At 38.6% G+C, this 16,972-nt stretch overlaps 1 protein-coding gene across 1 annotated transcript in view; it reads right to left on the minus strand.

Annotated features, from left to right (window-relative positions):
• USP53 (ubiquitin specific peptidase 53) overlaps nt 1-16,972 on the minus strand; it is a 76,120-nt gene that overhangs the window by 33,937 nt on the left and 25,211 nt on the right. Inside the window, exons 3-7 of the mRNA XM_062199690.1 lie at nt 10,652-10,744; nt 9,096-9,230; nt 4,945-5,058; nt 4,782-4,864; nt 119-224 (exon numbers count right to left, since the gene is read on the minus strand). Of these exons, the coding sequence (XP_062055674.1) occupies nt 119-224; nt 4,782-4,864; nt 4,945-5,058; nt 9,096-9,230; nt 10,652-10,744 (531 nt within the window). The remainder of the gene's footprint in view (nt 1-118; nt 225-4,781; nt 4,865-4,944; nt 5,059-9,095; nt 9,231-10,651; nt 10,745-16,972) is intronic.

A 16,972-nucleotide genomic window follows, 5' to 3' on the forward strand; every position in this document is an offset into this window, starting at 1 on the left:
TTAAATGAAAATATATTCTTAAATTCCCTATATAGAATTATTTGTATAATAACATTTGAATGCCTACTTTCAAACTATAAACACAGAAGCACCCTACTGTCCTTCAAATTATACTTACAGGGCATTTCCTATAGTCATCTGTCGTATTTGCTGCTTGTAGCAGTTCTGCAAACATTTCAGGTTTAAAACGCTCGTGCCTTTCCATCATTCTTTCAACTTCATTGCTACAAAATAAATAAATAAATAAAGCAGTTCCAAAGGTAGCCCATGAACTTAACAGAACTTAGCACAAGAAAAATAGTAAGTTGTCACTACAGGTATGCCTTGTATCTAAATATGGATATTCTTGAAAAAGTAACCTGAAGTGAATTTTCCAGTCGGAGCTTTGGCATAGTAGGCTAAGCCTCCACCTGCGGTGCCAGCATCCCATATGGGCACTGGTTCACGTCCTAGTTGCTCCTCTTCAGATCCAGCTCTCTGCTATGGCCTGGGAAAAACAGTAAGGGATGGCCCAAATGTTTGTACCCCTGCACCCATGTAGGAGACCTGGAAGAAGCTCCTGGCTTGTGGCTTCAGATCGGCCCAGTTCCAGCAGTTGAGGCCATTTAGGGAGCGAACCATCAGATGGAAGGTCTTTCTCTTTATCTCTCCCTCTGTGTGTAACTCTACCTCTCAATAATAAATAATTTTTTTTAAAAAGTAAATTTTCATAAAGTAAAAACATTTTAAATCTGGCAGTTGTTTGGCCAAGGATAGAAAAAAATAACACTAAGTAATACAAGGTACTTCAAAGAGTTTATGAGTATTAAAAGATAAGTTTAGTGTAGTGCAAAAAATTTCAAAATCTATGCATAGTTTTTTCATAATACATATTTTCTTTGAACTTTTTGAAGACCACTCAGATGCAGACTTAAACATTTTTGTACAGTAAGTTCATTTTTTAATTCTACTTTTCCACATACTTTCTCATTTACCCTTGTAGTTTTGTTTGAAACGACATGAATCAGGGCATGACACTCTGTCTCATGGGAATTTTTTTTTTTTTTGACAGGCAGAGTGGATAGTGAGAGAGAGAGACAGAGAGAAAGGTCTTCCTTTGCTGTTGGTTCACCCTCCAATGGCCGCTACGGCCAGCGCACTGCGCTGATCCGAAGGCAGGAGCCTGGTTCTTCTCCTGGTCTCCCATGGGGTGCAGGGCCCAAGCACTTGGGCCATCCTCCACTGCACTCCCTGGCCACAGCAGAGAGCTGGCCTGGAAGAGAGGCAACCGGGACAGGATCCGGCGCCCCGACCGGGACTAGAACCCGGTGTGCCGGCACTGCAAGGCGGAGGATTAGCCCATTGAGCCGCGGCGCCGGCTTCTCAAGGGAATTTTACAGTATGTACTCTTTTTATTCTATATCTTAAGTAGGGACTTTAGTTTAAACAAAACTACAGAAAAAGCTCACTTTCTGGCCCAAAGCTGCCAAAGCAAAGTTAAAAATTTCATCTAGGAAAAGGCCCTTCACTGATTAAATACAGAAATCACAGCCAAAATTACTTACCCCAGACTTGTGCCTTTTGTTCCTATTATGAATGCTAATTATTTTATTAGTGCCCAGGAAGGCCTTTTAATACACTACAGGGTAAGTGCTATTTTATTCAGCTTCCCCAAGAGTCACATTTTCACATAAGGTATTATCTTGAAACAACTATGTAAATACTTCTCCAGTGGAATGCAAAGCAAGCTGATATCCCTCCTGGTTTCCAGTTCAGACGCTCTGGTTCTACTTAACAGTGATATAACTGTCCTAGAGCTGGGTATAATTTACAGTTCAATGGTACTTGATAAGTGAAAGCACCCTTCTAAAACACTTTACAAGCCTAACAGAGAACACTATATCTGATAAGCTCACTCAAGTTGCACCTAATGGTTTTATAAAATTGACAGCACAGAATAGTGCTACCATTAGTGCTTTGGCGTTTTAAACTGTATGGGCAAAATTGTAAATAAAAAATATCCTAGACTCATAAAACATTTAATATGCTTTATATCATGCAATATTCTTCAGAAAATCTTTGTTAATTTATGATATTCCTAATGTAATATTTTTCTTTTAAAAGTTATGTGTGTATTTTGAGCTCTACCTGGTACTTAACTCCTTTATATTTAGCAATTGTAATGCAAAAGTGATTTAATTTGCAGATGGTTTTTAAGTTGGAGTAATATTTGTAGAAGGCTACATAATTTTAAATATTTAGTAAATTTGTTTCATGTCTACTGCTTTTTTTTCTAGATTTGTTAAAAATTGGAATATAAAGAGCTAATGGGTAAAGGTAGCCTAAAAACTGTATTTTAATGTATATTATATCTCAAATGACATAAATTAATCCACTCTTGATTCTACTAATTATTACCAACAAAATTATGTTCATAATGTTTTGGTAACTTTCTGTAAAAATTCTAAATATCTCCCAAAAAAAAAAAGAATAGTGCTAACCAGACAAATTTTGAGTTTGGATGGATCTGGGTTTCAATCTTAACTCATTCACTTACCAGATTAATCTCATTAACCTACTCTTCACCAACAAAATACAGTTTGTGTCAAGAAGGAAGGCAACAGTTTACAGAAATCCTAGAACATAGCAGGCATTCAATAATTGATATTGGATGCTTATTACTAATAGATATTATATTAAAAAATTTTATGTATTAGAATTGGAATTCAAAGTCTGTCGAACAGCAACATGTAATGTAAACCAGGCAGACAATCTAATTCTTATTATCTACAATCCGTATATGGAGTGCTGTCATACACAAGAGTTGAGGGTTAAAATTTTAGTATTTACTTATGGCCTATCCTACTTCTCATAAAAAAAAAAAAAAAAGACTGAAAACTGACTGCAACTGACTTCAGTTTAGGAACCATTTCTCTAAATCAACATTTCCCAGTTTTTTGTGAATGTATAGAAGATATTAAACATATCCAAATAACCAAATGATAGTCTTTAAGAAATAATGTGCTAAGACTGGAGTTGTAGGGGTCAGTGCTGTGGTGTAGCGGGTAAGGCCACCGCCTGCAGTGCCAGCATCCCATGTGGGCGCTGGTTCAAGTCCTGGTTGCTCTATTTCCAATCCGGCTCTCTGCTCTAGCCTGGGAAAGCAGTGGAGAATGGCCTAACTCCTTGGGCCCCTGCACCCGCATGAGAGATCCAGAAGAAGCTCCTGGCTCCTGGCTTCTGATTGGCCCAGCTCCGGCCATTCTCACCATTTGGGAAGTAAACCGGTAGATGGAAGACCTCTCTTTCTCTGCCTCTGCTGCCTCTCTGTAACTTTGCCTTTCAAATAAATTAAAAAAAAAAAAAAAAAAGACTGGCGTTGTGGCATAGCAGGGTAACGTTACTGCCTGAGATGCTGGCACTGCATATGGGCACTGGTTCAATTCCCGGCTGCTCCATTTCTGATCCAGCTCCCTACTGGTGCACCTGGGAAAGCAACAGATGACAGACCAATTTCTTGGGCCCTTGTACCCACATAAGAGACCTGGAAGATGTCCTGGAGCATGGCTTCAGTCTGGCCCAGCCCTAGCCATTGTGGCCATTTGGGGAGTAGGCCATCAGATGGAAGATCCTCTCTATCTCTCTCTCTGCCATCAGGCAAAAGATTCTCTCCCTCTATCTGCGCCATTGGATTGAAGATTCTCTTTCTCTCTAACTCTCTCAAATAAATTAATCTTAAAAAAAAAAAAAAGAAAAAGAAATAATGTGTGATATTCAAGAAAGGCAGAAAGTTAAATAATATAAAATGGATAAACATGATATCCAATTTACACACAGACAAGAATAGTGTTGCACAGTATATTCTGATTAGTAATTATCTACTTATGTCTTCTTATATTAAAATTTCTACATTTATGATCTTATTCAATGTTTATCACATATCAAATATTTCTATTCTCAAATACCTGTTGGAAAGTACTCAAGCAATCTTTATTATGTAAGGTCTAAGAACCATTTTTGGATGCTTAATTAGCTAAGACAGAAAAGAAATGAGAGAGGAACAACAAATAGGCAAGCATGGCAAATTTTATTTAAGGTAAACATTGAGCCCTCAAATATAATAATTGAAGGGTTACAATCACATCCTTCTTTTCTGCTTACCCTAGAATTTATCACAATGAAAGGACACATGTAACTGACAGGAAACACAGCCACTACCAAGGGAACATTTTAACGAAAATGAATATTAAGCTCCCTTTCGCAGTTCTAAAAACCTGCTATAAATACAGATACAAATTTCAACTCATATTTTGTATATTTCACTATATGACCTATACATGTTGAACACCCATAATCAGAAACACAAAACGTTCCAAAATCTGAAACTGACATGACACTGCAAGTGGAAAATGTCACACTTGACACGCTAAAAATACTGTCTAATTATTACCTTCAGGCTATGTGTATAATGTGTATATGAAACGTATGTGGATTTCATGTTTGGACCTAGGTTCCCTCCCCATCCCTAAAATGTATCATTATATTTATGTAAAACATTCCAAAATCAAAAAATATCTGAAATACTTTTGGGCCCAAACATTTTGAATGAGGGATACTCAACCTGTATTAGGCTAAATTACAAGCAGTCAACTAAGGAAGACATCTCATAGTACCTCTAATGACAGTGCATCTGTTAGCCTAAGTCAGAGGGGAAACTTACATGTGTTATGGTTTTATAGAAACTTGTTCTGCTTACATGTGTTATTAACATCTTTGGTAAATATTCTTTAATAGGTTCTTACCATAGGGCTGTTGTAGAAATGTATCGCACAAATTCTGTAAAAGGTAGAGGGTCAGATGATGCTCCACAGCTACGACACACACACTATAGGTAGAAACACATGTTTAATCTATCAATCGTAAAACACAAGCATAATAGCCAGTAAAATAATTAGGTCACCTCACCTGTTCATACAGAGTCATGGCAAACTTCTGGTGGGTGATACAAGATTTAGAGGTACACATGTCTGCATCTCTGCTTGGCACTATGTGAAAATGAATTCTCTCCAATATATTTTCCTATTTTAAAAATTAAAAAGACAAATGAGTTGCTGATCTCGCAGGAAGCACCTCAAAAATACAACTCTTGGCCGGTGCTGTGGCTCACTAGGCTAATCCTCAGCCTGCGGCGCCAGCACTCTGGGTTCTAGTCCCAGTTGGGGCGTCAGTTCTGTCCCGGTTGCTCCTCTTCCAGGCCAGCTCTCTGCTATGGCCCGGGAAGGCAGTGGAGGATGGCCCAAGTGCTTGGGCCCTGCACCCGCATGGGAGACCAGGAGGAGCACTTGACTCCTGGCTTCAGATCAGTGCAGCATGCCGGCTGTAGCAGCCATTTGGGGGTGAACCAATGGAGGAAGACCTTTCTCTCTGTCTCTCTCTCTCACTGTCTAACCCTGCCTGTCAAAAAAAAATAAAATAAAAATTTTTTAAAAATGAAAAAAAAGACAACTCTTTTTAAATGAAGATTTTCTTAGGTGTAAGTTTAGGTGTGCCATACATACTGTTAGCTTTTCAACTTCCCTCTCTAATAAAACATTTTAAATGTTACTCAATTATTTACTTTTTGTAAAAGCATTAGCTTAAAAAAAAAACTTGTTCAACAAAAGAAATTAAATATAATACAGCATTTGTAATAAAGTCATTTAAGATACTTTCAAAATCTACTCATAGTGGCTGACACCTAAAACATTATAGAAAACATAGTTTCCTGTGATTTCAGCATTTTCATATTAAGAAATATCAAGTAACTATTTTAAAATTCTCCTTATGTTACTTATATAATCCATATAACTTACATCAAAATATCAATGATAAAGGCTCAATATCTACCCTGCTGTGGTTTGTATGTGCTTTGCCCCTTAAGTCTCACGTGTTGGGAACTTGTTTCCCAGCGTGGTGGTTGGTAACAGCAGTTGGTGTGGAATCTTCAAGAAATGGGGCATACTGAGAGGTTCTTAGGCCAACAGAGGACATGCCCAGAGGAGGGAATAAGCTATTTCTCAAGGCACCATGGTCAATTAAAGTGGGAACCTGCCTACCCCTTCCCTCTCTCTCCACTTACTGTTTGCAAATGTGATTTCCTCCTCCTGCCCGCATTCCCACCACTGCCATATGTCACAAGGTATCATAGCAAGGGGGCCTTCACCAGAGTCTGTGCCAAGTTCTGCATTTTTGACCTCCAAAACTCAGAGCTCAACAAATCTCTTTACAAAGTTAGCCTGTCTTGGGTATTTCATTACAGTAATAAAATGTGGAGCAATAAGTAACATAATGCAGGCAGTGTACACTGCAACAAATTTCATAAGTAAGTTCAGATTTAAAATACAGAAAATTAAAAGGGGTTTATTTAACAGAATACTGCTTTTTTTTCCCCAGAGCTTATTAACCAAGAGATTCTAACACAATCTTCCTCTGCCCAGAAAATTCAAAATTATTCAATGATGTAAGCCTGGTTTTCTAGTCATTTCATGAATTATCATTATTATATACCAGTAAATTTAATTCATGTGAAAGTAAAACTCTGGGGCCGGTGCTGTGGCATAGAAGGTAAAGCCGCTGCCTGCAGTGCTGGTGTCCCATGGGCACCAGTTTGAGTTCCGGCTGCTCCACTTCCAATCCAGCTCTCTGCTATGGCCTGGGAAAGCAGTAGAAGATGGCTTAAGTCCTTGGGACCCTGCACCCACGTGGGAGACACAGAAGAAACTCCTGGTTTTGGATCAGCACAGCTCCAGCCATGCCCTCTGCCCCCAGGGCCTGTGCATCTGAGATGCTGGGCTAGGCTCAAACTGCCCACAAGTCCTTCCTTAGAGCCTTGCAGGGGCCTGGGTGTGAGCCCGAGGTGTGACCACAGCACAAGCTGTCACCTCAGCCCTCAGCCTGCCCATCTGCCCAGGGGGCTGGGAATGTGGCCCTCCATGCCAACACTGGGCCTCGGCTTTCCTGTCTTATCTGTCTTGCTAACCCCCAGTGACACACAGCCTGCACCAGGAAAGCTGCTCTCCAGCCATTGTGGCCAACTGGGGAGTGAACCAATGGATGGAAGACCTCTCTCTCTCTCTCTCTGCCTCTCCTCTCCTCTGTCAAATAAATAAATAAGTCTTTAAACAAAATGTAAAACCCTAAAGTTTAATGTTGTGCAAAATATATTCATAAGTAACAGATCAATTATAAACAAAAAATATGAAAATTTTATTACTGAGTGTGCTGTTACTCAATTTTTAATCAATACAGAAGTATGCTACACTACATGCAGACCAAGGGACTGTCCATCTGTCTAAGAAAACTATGAAGATGCTCAATCAAGAAAAAAGTGAACATAGAAATGCCAAATGAATTCTACAGATAGCAAATTCTAGAGAAATTCTAGGAATGATTTGAAGGGACTTCAAAAAGTACATGGAAATATGTACTATTTTTAAAAATAGGCCATAAAGGCTGAATGGACACTAGTAAGGAGACTTAAATAATGGTGATGGCAGAGATCTGAACTAGAAAGAAGTAGTGGTGGGGAAATAACGTGAAAGAAAACCATAAAAGGGTTTGTGATGGAAGAATTCACAGAATTCACTAAATAAAAACAGGGTCGGGCTCAGAGCTGTGGCGTAGCTAGTAAAGCCACTTCTGCCTGTAGTGCCGGTATCCCATATGGGCACCAGTTTGAGTCCTGGCTGTTCCACTTCCAATCCAGCTCTCTGCTATGGCCTGGGAAAGCAATAGAAGATGGCCCAAGTCCTTGGGCCCCTGCACCCATGTGGGAGATCCAGAAGAAGCTCCTGGCTCCTGGCTTCCGATGGGCGCAGCTCCAGCCATTGCAGTCATTTGGGGAGTGAATCACCGGATGGAAGACCTCTCTCTCTGTCTCTCTCTCTCCAACTCTGCCTTTCAAATAAATAAATGAATCTTTTAAAAAAATAAATTAAATAAATAAAAACAGGGTCAAGAGAAAAAATGACTATGTCTTAAATCTAAATTACATCTACATGGGTACTTCAAAATTGTTCAAGAAAACTGGGATTAAAAGATGGGTTTGTTGGGGCAGCGTTGTGGTACAGTACGCTAATCATCCGCCTGTGGCACCGGCATCCCATATGGCCACCGGTTCTAGTTCTGGTTGCTCCACTTCCGATCCAGCTCTCTGCTGTGGCCTGGAAAAGCAGTAGAAGATGGCCCAAGTGCTTGGGCCCCTGCACCCACGTGGGAGACCAGGAAGAAGCTCCTGGCTTCAGATGGGCTCAGCTCTGGCCATCACGGCCAACTGGGGAGTGAACCAGCAGATGGAAGACCTTTCTCTCTCTCTCTCCCTCTCACTGTCTGTAACTCTACCTCTCAAATAAATAAATAAATAAATAAATCTTAAAAAAAAAAAAAAGATGGGCTTGTTGTGGTGCAAAAAATTTTTTTTTAAATCCACGCAGAGTTCTTCAAAAAACTATGGAAACTGTATATGATAAACCTATACGCAGATATCAAAAAAATTTTTGAACAAAAATAAGCTTATTTTTTATTCCATTTTCCCATGAAGTACTCTTGTATTTTACTATTTATAATCGACATACATATTTTAGAAGATGTATAAGCAATGCTCTAATTATTAACATGGTGGTAATGTGGAGCTTGAGAACATCAGCCCCAGTGACTCTCAACCTGACGTGTGGTATCAAAATTATCACCCCTGATAGCTGCCCACCAAGATTCCCTTCTCTCTCCATGAGAACCAGTGCATGAAATGATAAATATTACTGCTGAAAATGTGCTGCACTTGAAAATACTGTAGAGGCAGAACAGTGATTTAAGTTTGCAAAGTTTTTTAGCTTTTAGGTTCAGTCACCTAACAAAAATTAGAATAATAATCACCAAATAATAATAAATCAAAAATAATAATCACCAAAATAAGAGACAGATTTAAATTGAGCCTTACAGAATGGGTAAGACTCAGATGCACCAACCAGTTCTGATACTTTTCTATTATTGGACATTTTTATTTCAAGTGTTCCAAAATTTGCGCTACCTAAGTAATGAAAACTACTATTCTAACTTCTTAAGGATTATCAGATACATACAAAGCACTCTGCAGCATCATCCATTAGGCCAAGCTGAAATCGCTGCTCATCTTTGAAGCTTTCTGCCAGAGCATGCCTTATGTTATCTGATGGAAGTGCCTTTTCTCGGCTGTGCTGAAACTGTGCAAATATCGTCTGGGAATCAACAAGTACATCAGTAAGTTTAATGCCAATAATTTTAAAAACACTTCAAAATTTCATTGCAACACAGAGAAATTCAATATACTCACAAACTAATACAGAACGGTCTTTTACTCTAAAATTCCATATAGAACAATTATTGCAATAAGTATAAAAAAAGCTGCAGCAGTCTCCACATCATATGTTAATGTGTGTAAGAATTTATTAACACATGGAGTTTTCAGGTTCCACTCTCAGAGATTCTGACTGTATAAGCTTGAGGTGCGCCCAGCTTTAAAATATTCCCTCAGATGATTCTAATGCATGCCATTAAATGAACAGAGTTTTGCAGTAAGTCACTTGAAACTTAAAAACAAACTACAGGAATTAAAATCATGCTGACCAAAAATTAACATACAGTCACATAAAAATTAAGAGGAGCTCACATAAGGGCCAAGAGCTTCTTCCAGGTCTTCCACATGGGCTCAGAGGCCCAACCACCTGGGCCATCTTCCACTGCTTTCTCAGGAGCATTAGCAGGGTGCTGGATCAGAAGTGGAACAGTCGGGACTCAAATCATCGCCCATTTGGGATGCTGGCACCAAAAGCAGCAGCTTCACCCACTGTACCACAGTGCTGGCCCTTAGATTATTGGTATAAATATGATTTTCTATTCTTATTGAATTTAAGCAGGAAAAATTTTGTTTACTTTTAAAATTTTTAATTAGTTTTTAACAGATTCAATATGATCTGTAGATACAAGTCTAAGAACATAATGATATTCCCTTCTTCCTTTCTTCCCTCTTTTCTCCTCCCCCCCACTCCTTCCCACTCTCCTTCCTTCTCCCTTTCTATCACAGGAAAAATCTTTTAATAAATTCCAGTTTTATGACAATCATCTCATATGGAAGAAAGTGGGGTGAAAAGGTTTTCAGTGACAACCCATCAAGTAAGCACCAGCGGGACTCCAGGCTGCTCCACTTCTGGTTATTCCACTTCCAATCCAGCTCCCTGTTAATGTGCCTGGGGAAGCAGCAGAAGATGGCCCACATGCTCGGGCCCCTGCATCTACATGGAAGACCCAGATGGAGTTCTTGGCTCTTGGCATCGATCTGCTATAGCCACTGCAGCTATTTGGAGAATAAACCAGTGAATGGAAGCTCTCTCTCTCCCTCTCCAACTCCGTGTGTGTGTGTGTGTGTGTGCACGTGCGCGTGCGTGCTTACCTCATTCTCTGTAACTCAGCCTTTCAAATAAATAAATCTTTTTAAAAACCCACAAACCTGAATAAATCATACATCAAGAATTCATCCTCGAAACTATACATCACTTTACAATGAACTTTACTTATGAATCAACTGATCAAATATGTCAAGTATCAAAATTAAATTTTTGAGAAGCAATTGATAGCGTTTTTCAAACTATTAAAAGGTTACCTTCAAAGCACAAAATATACAGGCATCTCCTTGACAAACATGACCAGTCAGAACTCGTAAACTTCGTCGGAATATATCCAATTGCCACAGAACCTAGAAAACAGATTTGAAAGAAAAAGATTAAAGATATTAAAGATAGAGTCAGATATTTTTTAAATGGCAAATAGTAAGTAATTTCCTTTTTAATTAATTTATTTCATTTGACAGGGAAGGAAACAGACACCTCCCAACCACTTGTTCACTCAAATGCCTGGAAGCTAGAAACCCAATCCAGGCCTCCCATGTGGGTGGCAAGAACTCAGCTCTATGAGTCATCACCTGCTGCCTCCCCAGGTATGCATTAGTAAGAAGCTGGGATCCAGAACAGGACTCAAATGCACATAATCCAATATGGGTGCCTGTATCCTGTGTTTTTAACGACTTAATTATGAAAAACCTTTCAGAACTTCCCTTTGAAAGCTTCTTTTTCTTGAAACACAATAGGACCCATTTATCTACCACAAACAACTAAGTGTTTTACCAAGCACTTACATATTTCCTAACTTTCCTGCATACCATTTCTTATCATACTATTAAAAAATACTACCATGGAATGCATTTTACCAAAAAATCAACAACAGCACAGCTTTAGAGGTAGTGCAGCACTGTGGTTAACACCACCATCTTGAAAGCAGGTTGCCTGAATTCCAATTTCAGCTTTACTGTTTACCTGCCCTGGGACTTGACTTGGGAAAAACATTTTCTGAGATCTGGTTTTTTCATCAATAAACTAAGGATAAAAGTGGTACCTACCTCAGGGTTGTTGTAAGGATGAAATTAGATTAACACTTCTAATGTTCAGTAAGAACACAGTAAATGTTAGCTTTTAAATATTATAACTTTGTCTCTAACTCAGAGACATAAGACATCACACTAATATGTCCTATCTATTTAACTGTACTGCCTTCTCATCAGATGAAAGTACAAAGTATTCATTCAAAATAGAACCTCTAAGGCCAGTGAAGTCTTCCCAATGTAACTGGCAAGTTTTTTAGGACTACCAAAGTTTTGAAACTACATTGGACACTGGATCAAACTACAGAAAAACATACTTCTATGATTTCTTTCAAGTTCTCTGTATTACTCAACACAAAGTATAAAGACTACTTTAATGAATACTTATCACAAAATAATTATTCTAATTACAGTTAATCCTTATTTCATCTATTACCTATTGTAAAAAGTTAAAGCCTAGGATAGTTGTTGAACTAGATTTTAACAATATAGATTTTCCTTTTTGGATAATTTGCATGTAGTAATGCAACATGACATCTAACAAAATTAATAGCCATTAATATATACAGATATTTCTCAGGTAATAGTTCCAAAAGACCAATGCATACATGCAGACACATTAAACAAATGAACACAAACTTTTCACTCTATTCCTCACCTCAAAATATAACTTAAAAATTTAGCAATGAGAAATGGCACATAGATTCACTTTTATGACTTCCAATAGATCTATACCATTTAACAATGTCGACTTTTAGTAACTTAAGAAGGCTTCACAATTTTTTTTTGTTTTTGTTTTTGCTTCACTATCTCTTTTTTTTTTTTTAAAGGGGAAGGGTTTATTGGGGAACACCCTACAGATCAGAGTGAAGGGGCGGCAAAGGAAAAAGAGAAAGAGAGTATGAGAGAGAGACAGAGGAGAGAAGATAGAGTAGAGAGATGAGCCAATAGAGAGGAGAGAGCGCAGGAGAGAAGAACCCAGAGAGCATGATTCAGGAACAGGCCCTTTTAAAACTTCACCTGAGGGCGGGCAGGGAAGCAGGAGCAGCGAATCCCATTAGGAATGGGGTGGAGCCTGGCTCAGGTAGCTGGGCAATGCTAAAACAATGCTAAAACTGCCCCAATTTCCTAACATTCCCCCCTTTTGTTTTTTTATAAAGCAGGATTTGTATGGGGTTACATTAGTCCCAAAAGTCCAGGAGGGGTAGAGGGACGATGATCTGTCTTTAGAGCTACTTCCTGCTGACATAGGGTAACAAGATACTCTTCACTGGCATCAGCAATGTCTCAAGCCACTGTCTCCTAGGTGGGGAGCGGAGTATATTCTGCAGCAGCATTTGGCTGACTGCCTGGTTGCTGAAGGCCTTCGTTTGTTCCATTATAACCTGCTGTAAACACTTAGACAGGGTAGTATAAAAGACAGGGTGAGAATAGTAACCAATGATCCTAAGAGTAGCACTAACCAAGTAATGAGAGAATTTTATAGAGGAGAGGAAATGGAGAGGTCTCTGGACCCTTGTGGGCACAGTTTGATGGATGTGGGTTAAACTGATTCCAGCCAAGACTGGGAAAAAAGCCACTTAACTTTTACAGGTAGCAGGGTTTGTCTGTAGAGAAATTTTGAACAATCATATAATGTTAAGTGGGGAAGAGGACCATCAGTACACACAGGTTGGGAGTAGAGCCATTGGTGGTAGAGTAGAGGTTATGATTACAAAGGAATGAGGCCCAAGCGCGCTAGATACAAAGGACAGAGTTGTTATTAGAGGAGCTAAGAAAGGTGCTGACTAAGCTACAATTAAGTTTTCTGATTGAGAGGCAAATAGAACCTGACAGAAGGGGCTTGATAATAATCTGGTGGGCTTTAAGCCTTGTAAATTATGAGGCTCAGACTCATCTATCTCTTCATATAGCCTACATCCTAAGGGAGGTGTGAACCTCCTTGGGAAAGCACCTTGTTGACTTCCATTACCTAGCTGGCCTGGGTGGAGAGCTGGCCAGGTAAAGGCAAGTGGCAACTCCAACAGGAAATATACAGTTCTGCCTGCAATGTTACTGACTCTATTTGGCCATTTCCTCAGTTGCAGTGGTCACTTTAAAAGCTGGGCTGAGTGAAGAGCTTTTCAGCTTAGAGCCAATAAGATCTGTGGCTCTGACCTGGGCATCCTTCGACTCCAGGGCAGGTCCATTTCCAGTGATCCAACTCGGCTGGCAGAGCTGCCAGGGCTCTTCACAAGCTGACTTCTGCTGAAGCCCAGACTTGCCACACTGAAAGCTACTGCAGTGAACTGGCCTGTTGGGTCTCCTTGAGGGCAGATCACTGTACAGAGCTACATTTAATAGACCTGCCACCGATTGCTTCTGATGCCTAGCTTTCTTTTCCTCCTGGGTTTTGTTAAAGCAGACCAGAGGATGCAAGTCAAGGGGGTGCTCAAGTCCCATCTCTAATCTTCGGTGGCCTAAACTAGAAGTCTATAGTCACAGGCATGTACTGTAGCAGTTTTTCTGAGGTAGACAATGCCCATGAGGAAAACTATATTCTTACTTTAAAACTTTCTTTCCCTTTGTTCTGAAAGGGAGCTCTTTTCTATTTACTGTTTATTTTGCTGATGGTGAAGTAAATCTAGCTAGGAAATTATAATTCAAGCTCTTATTTTGGCTATGCTATTACAGAAAAATGTTAGCCATCTCTTTTATAAGATCTAAAGTCAAATTTTGAATCTTGGAGACTCCTTCATAATAGAAATAGTTTCCTATCTCAAAGAGAATAGAGAAATGAGAGAACAAGTCGGGCTTAGAATAGAGAAATGAGGGAGCAAGTCCTAGATCGCTTACTGACAATAGCAATATCACATGAAAACTTAGCAAACAGTTTTAACCATTAGATAACAACTTAGGAAAACATTTACCAAAAGGTCCAATGCCTTCCACAAATATTTAAGAATACGTATATTTGGAAACATCTCATATATATAACATGGTGTAGCTTGTTTAACCAGCAAATTTAAGCACAAACATATAAAATGTTTTTAGTTTCTTTCTACCAACAAGTTTAAAACATATGATACAGATTTAGGTCACATGAATTAAAATGTAACCTTGAATAATTTTAGCTATTTAAATTTATGGGCAATCTTAACTATAAGCCAATTAAAATAAAACTCTTAATAAATTTTCCCATGAGAAATACAATATGTATACACATATAACATAATAGAACATAGTAGTTTTAATAATAGCTTTTTTAAAAAAAATCTAACTTCTGTTTGTAAATTACCAATTGATTTCAATTACTTTTTGTTTTTAGTAACCTCAGTTTTTAGTAACCTCAGTTAACCATATTTTCTCTCAGTTGGTACCTTTAATACATTACTGGCTTTATTTGTTTACAGAGCCATCCCAAAGTACTGAATACAATAGAAGTGGCTGGAAAAAATTCATTGGAACCTATAGGAGGACAGCTAAACACAGAACCAACGCTTTAGTTTTATGAGCAGCGAATCTGATATATAAAACTGTGGATGACAAAAGACTAAGTTGCCACATTTAAAATTATAAACTCATTAATCAACAAGAGGCACTTGCATACTTCACACAGTATTTTTTTGAGAGCACCTGTAGGATTTTACAAAGCATTTAACTCTTTTAGTTAAAAAGCCTCTGGGGCTTTCTCATTAAGATAACTATCATGTCTAGTAGCACAAGATTATTAGACTTTTTAATTTTTAGACATTTGTAGCAGTAGCATTTTATATTATAGAAACTTAAAATTTAGCACCACTTCACATCTTGACAGTACTTCTAATATAATCCAAATAGCCTGATGTTGGTATCTTTACAAGATGAGAGACATAGGTCCTTTGGTTTTTTCAGTTGGGCCCGAACTGGAAAAACCAAAGTCCAGAATTTACTGGAAATTTTAGAGTCCAAATTTTTTGAAACTTTGATTTTTTTTGAATGCCTGTCAAGAATGCCAAGAAGGCTCAAAATCCAAAATATCTGGTTGAAATAAGATTCTCTAACATCATGACATAATATAGACCAAATTTGATCATTGTTACAAGGTAATTATTTAAATGTTTAAAAATAAGCACATATTTAAATAACCCATAGCTCTTAATAAAAATTTAGCTGTTTTTAAACAATTAGAATTTAGCAGACATCAAGAGAACATAATAGATTACTTTAACACATTGCTTTAACAGAGAATCAGATTTTAATTTTACGTCGAATAGATTAGTATACTTGTGATGTTTTGCATCTGCCAATGTCCTTGATTTACATTTTGAAATAACCCATTAAAAATTTTTAGAGTAAGATTAAGGTAACACATCAAATTTTAGCCTGAGTTACTTTAAACAGTGTTGAACTATTTTTATAGACAGTTTATAAACTAACCCAAATAGTTTTTTATAGAATATAACATGTTGAGTATACAAAAGTTTACATTTAGACACATTTATTTCATTCGCCTTTACCCAATTTAAATTAGCAGTTACATCTAAATGACTTAGGATGCTGATATATTTTTATCTGAATTTAATAGAAACTAAAATTACATTTATCTAAAACAAGTACTAATTACCCATTGCTATTTCATTGAGTACTGATTACCTGGAAACCTATTAAAATAAATTGCAAAATAAGTTCAGCATTTTACAAAGCAATAGTTTCAAAGGTAGTGGTATTGAAGTAGGCAGGCATACAGGTTAAAATTGATCAGATTTGTGAACTGGAAGACCACAGCTTCGCCACACCCCTGTGTGGCCTCATGCCCCTACCTGATGCCTTTGCCACGACCCTGAGTGGTCTTGTTCCCCTACCTGGCCACACTGGGGTGCCCACCAGCCAATCAGGTTAATTAACCACTCCCCTTTGGAGTGGGTTAAAAGCCTAGGGCACAGTGTGCCAGGCCCTGCTCTTCTTCCCTGGCCTCTTGCCAGGTCAGGGCTTGCTGTAGCCCTGCGCCTCCAGGGCACATGGCCTTCGGGCCATGTGCTCTAGGCTTCCTGGCCTAGATGTTCATCCACGTGGCTGGTTCCTGGTGCTCTGGTGCTCGGTATGAACCCCTATTCACCTCTCTCCCCTAAATAAAGCTTTCACTCTCTTATGCACCTTTCTTACTAAATGAAAGCTTAAAACGTACCATGCTGCCTTGTTTATCTGTGCCGGTATTTAGAATTCTTCTCTAAATATTAGGCAAGAACCCTCTCGGGCTTATTAATATCGGGGATTCAGTAATAGGCCCGTGTTGAAATCGTAAGGCACCCCAAATTCTAGTAGCACATGTGGCACCCCGGATAACAGATCTAGGGATCTTTAAGGGGCCACATTTCAGAGTAAATTTTAGGGGTCTTTTCCAATTTCAGTATTCCTAGATTTAAGGAAAAATTACAGTGAGCCAAGTCCACGCAGGAAATCTGATTCTCCTATCTGGCTAGTTCATGATAAAACAAAAGAGCCCTCAGAAGGGTGGGATACCTAATTTGTTTCTCAATAAGCAGGGAGCCCAAAGGATGGGACTACCATTCCCATGCTATTCTTAAG

This window comes from Lepus europaeus, chromosome 8 (assembly GCF_033115175.1).
Source record: "Lepus europaeus isolate LE1 chromosome 8, mLepTim1.pri, whole genome shotgun sequence".
Classification (NCBI taxonomy): Eukaryota; Metazoa; Chordata; class Mammalia; order Lagomorpha; family Leporidae; genus Lepus; species Lepus europaeus.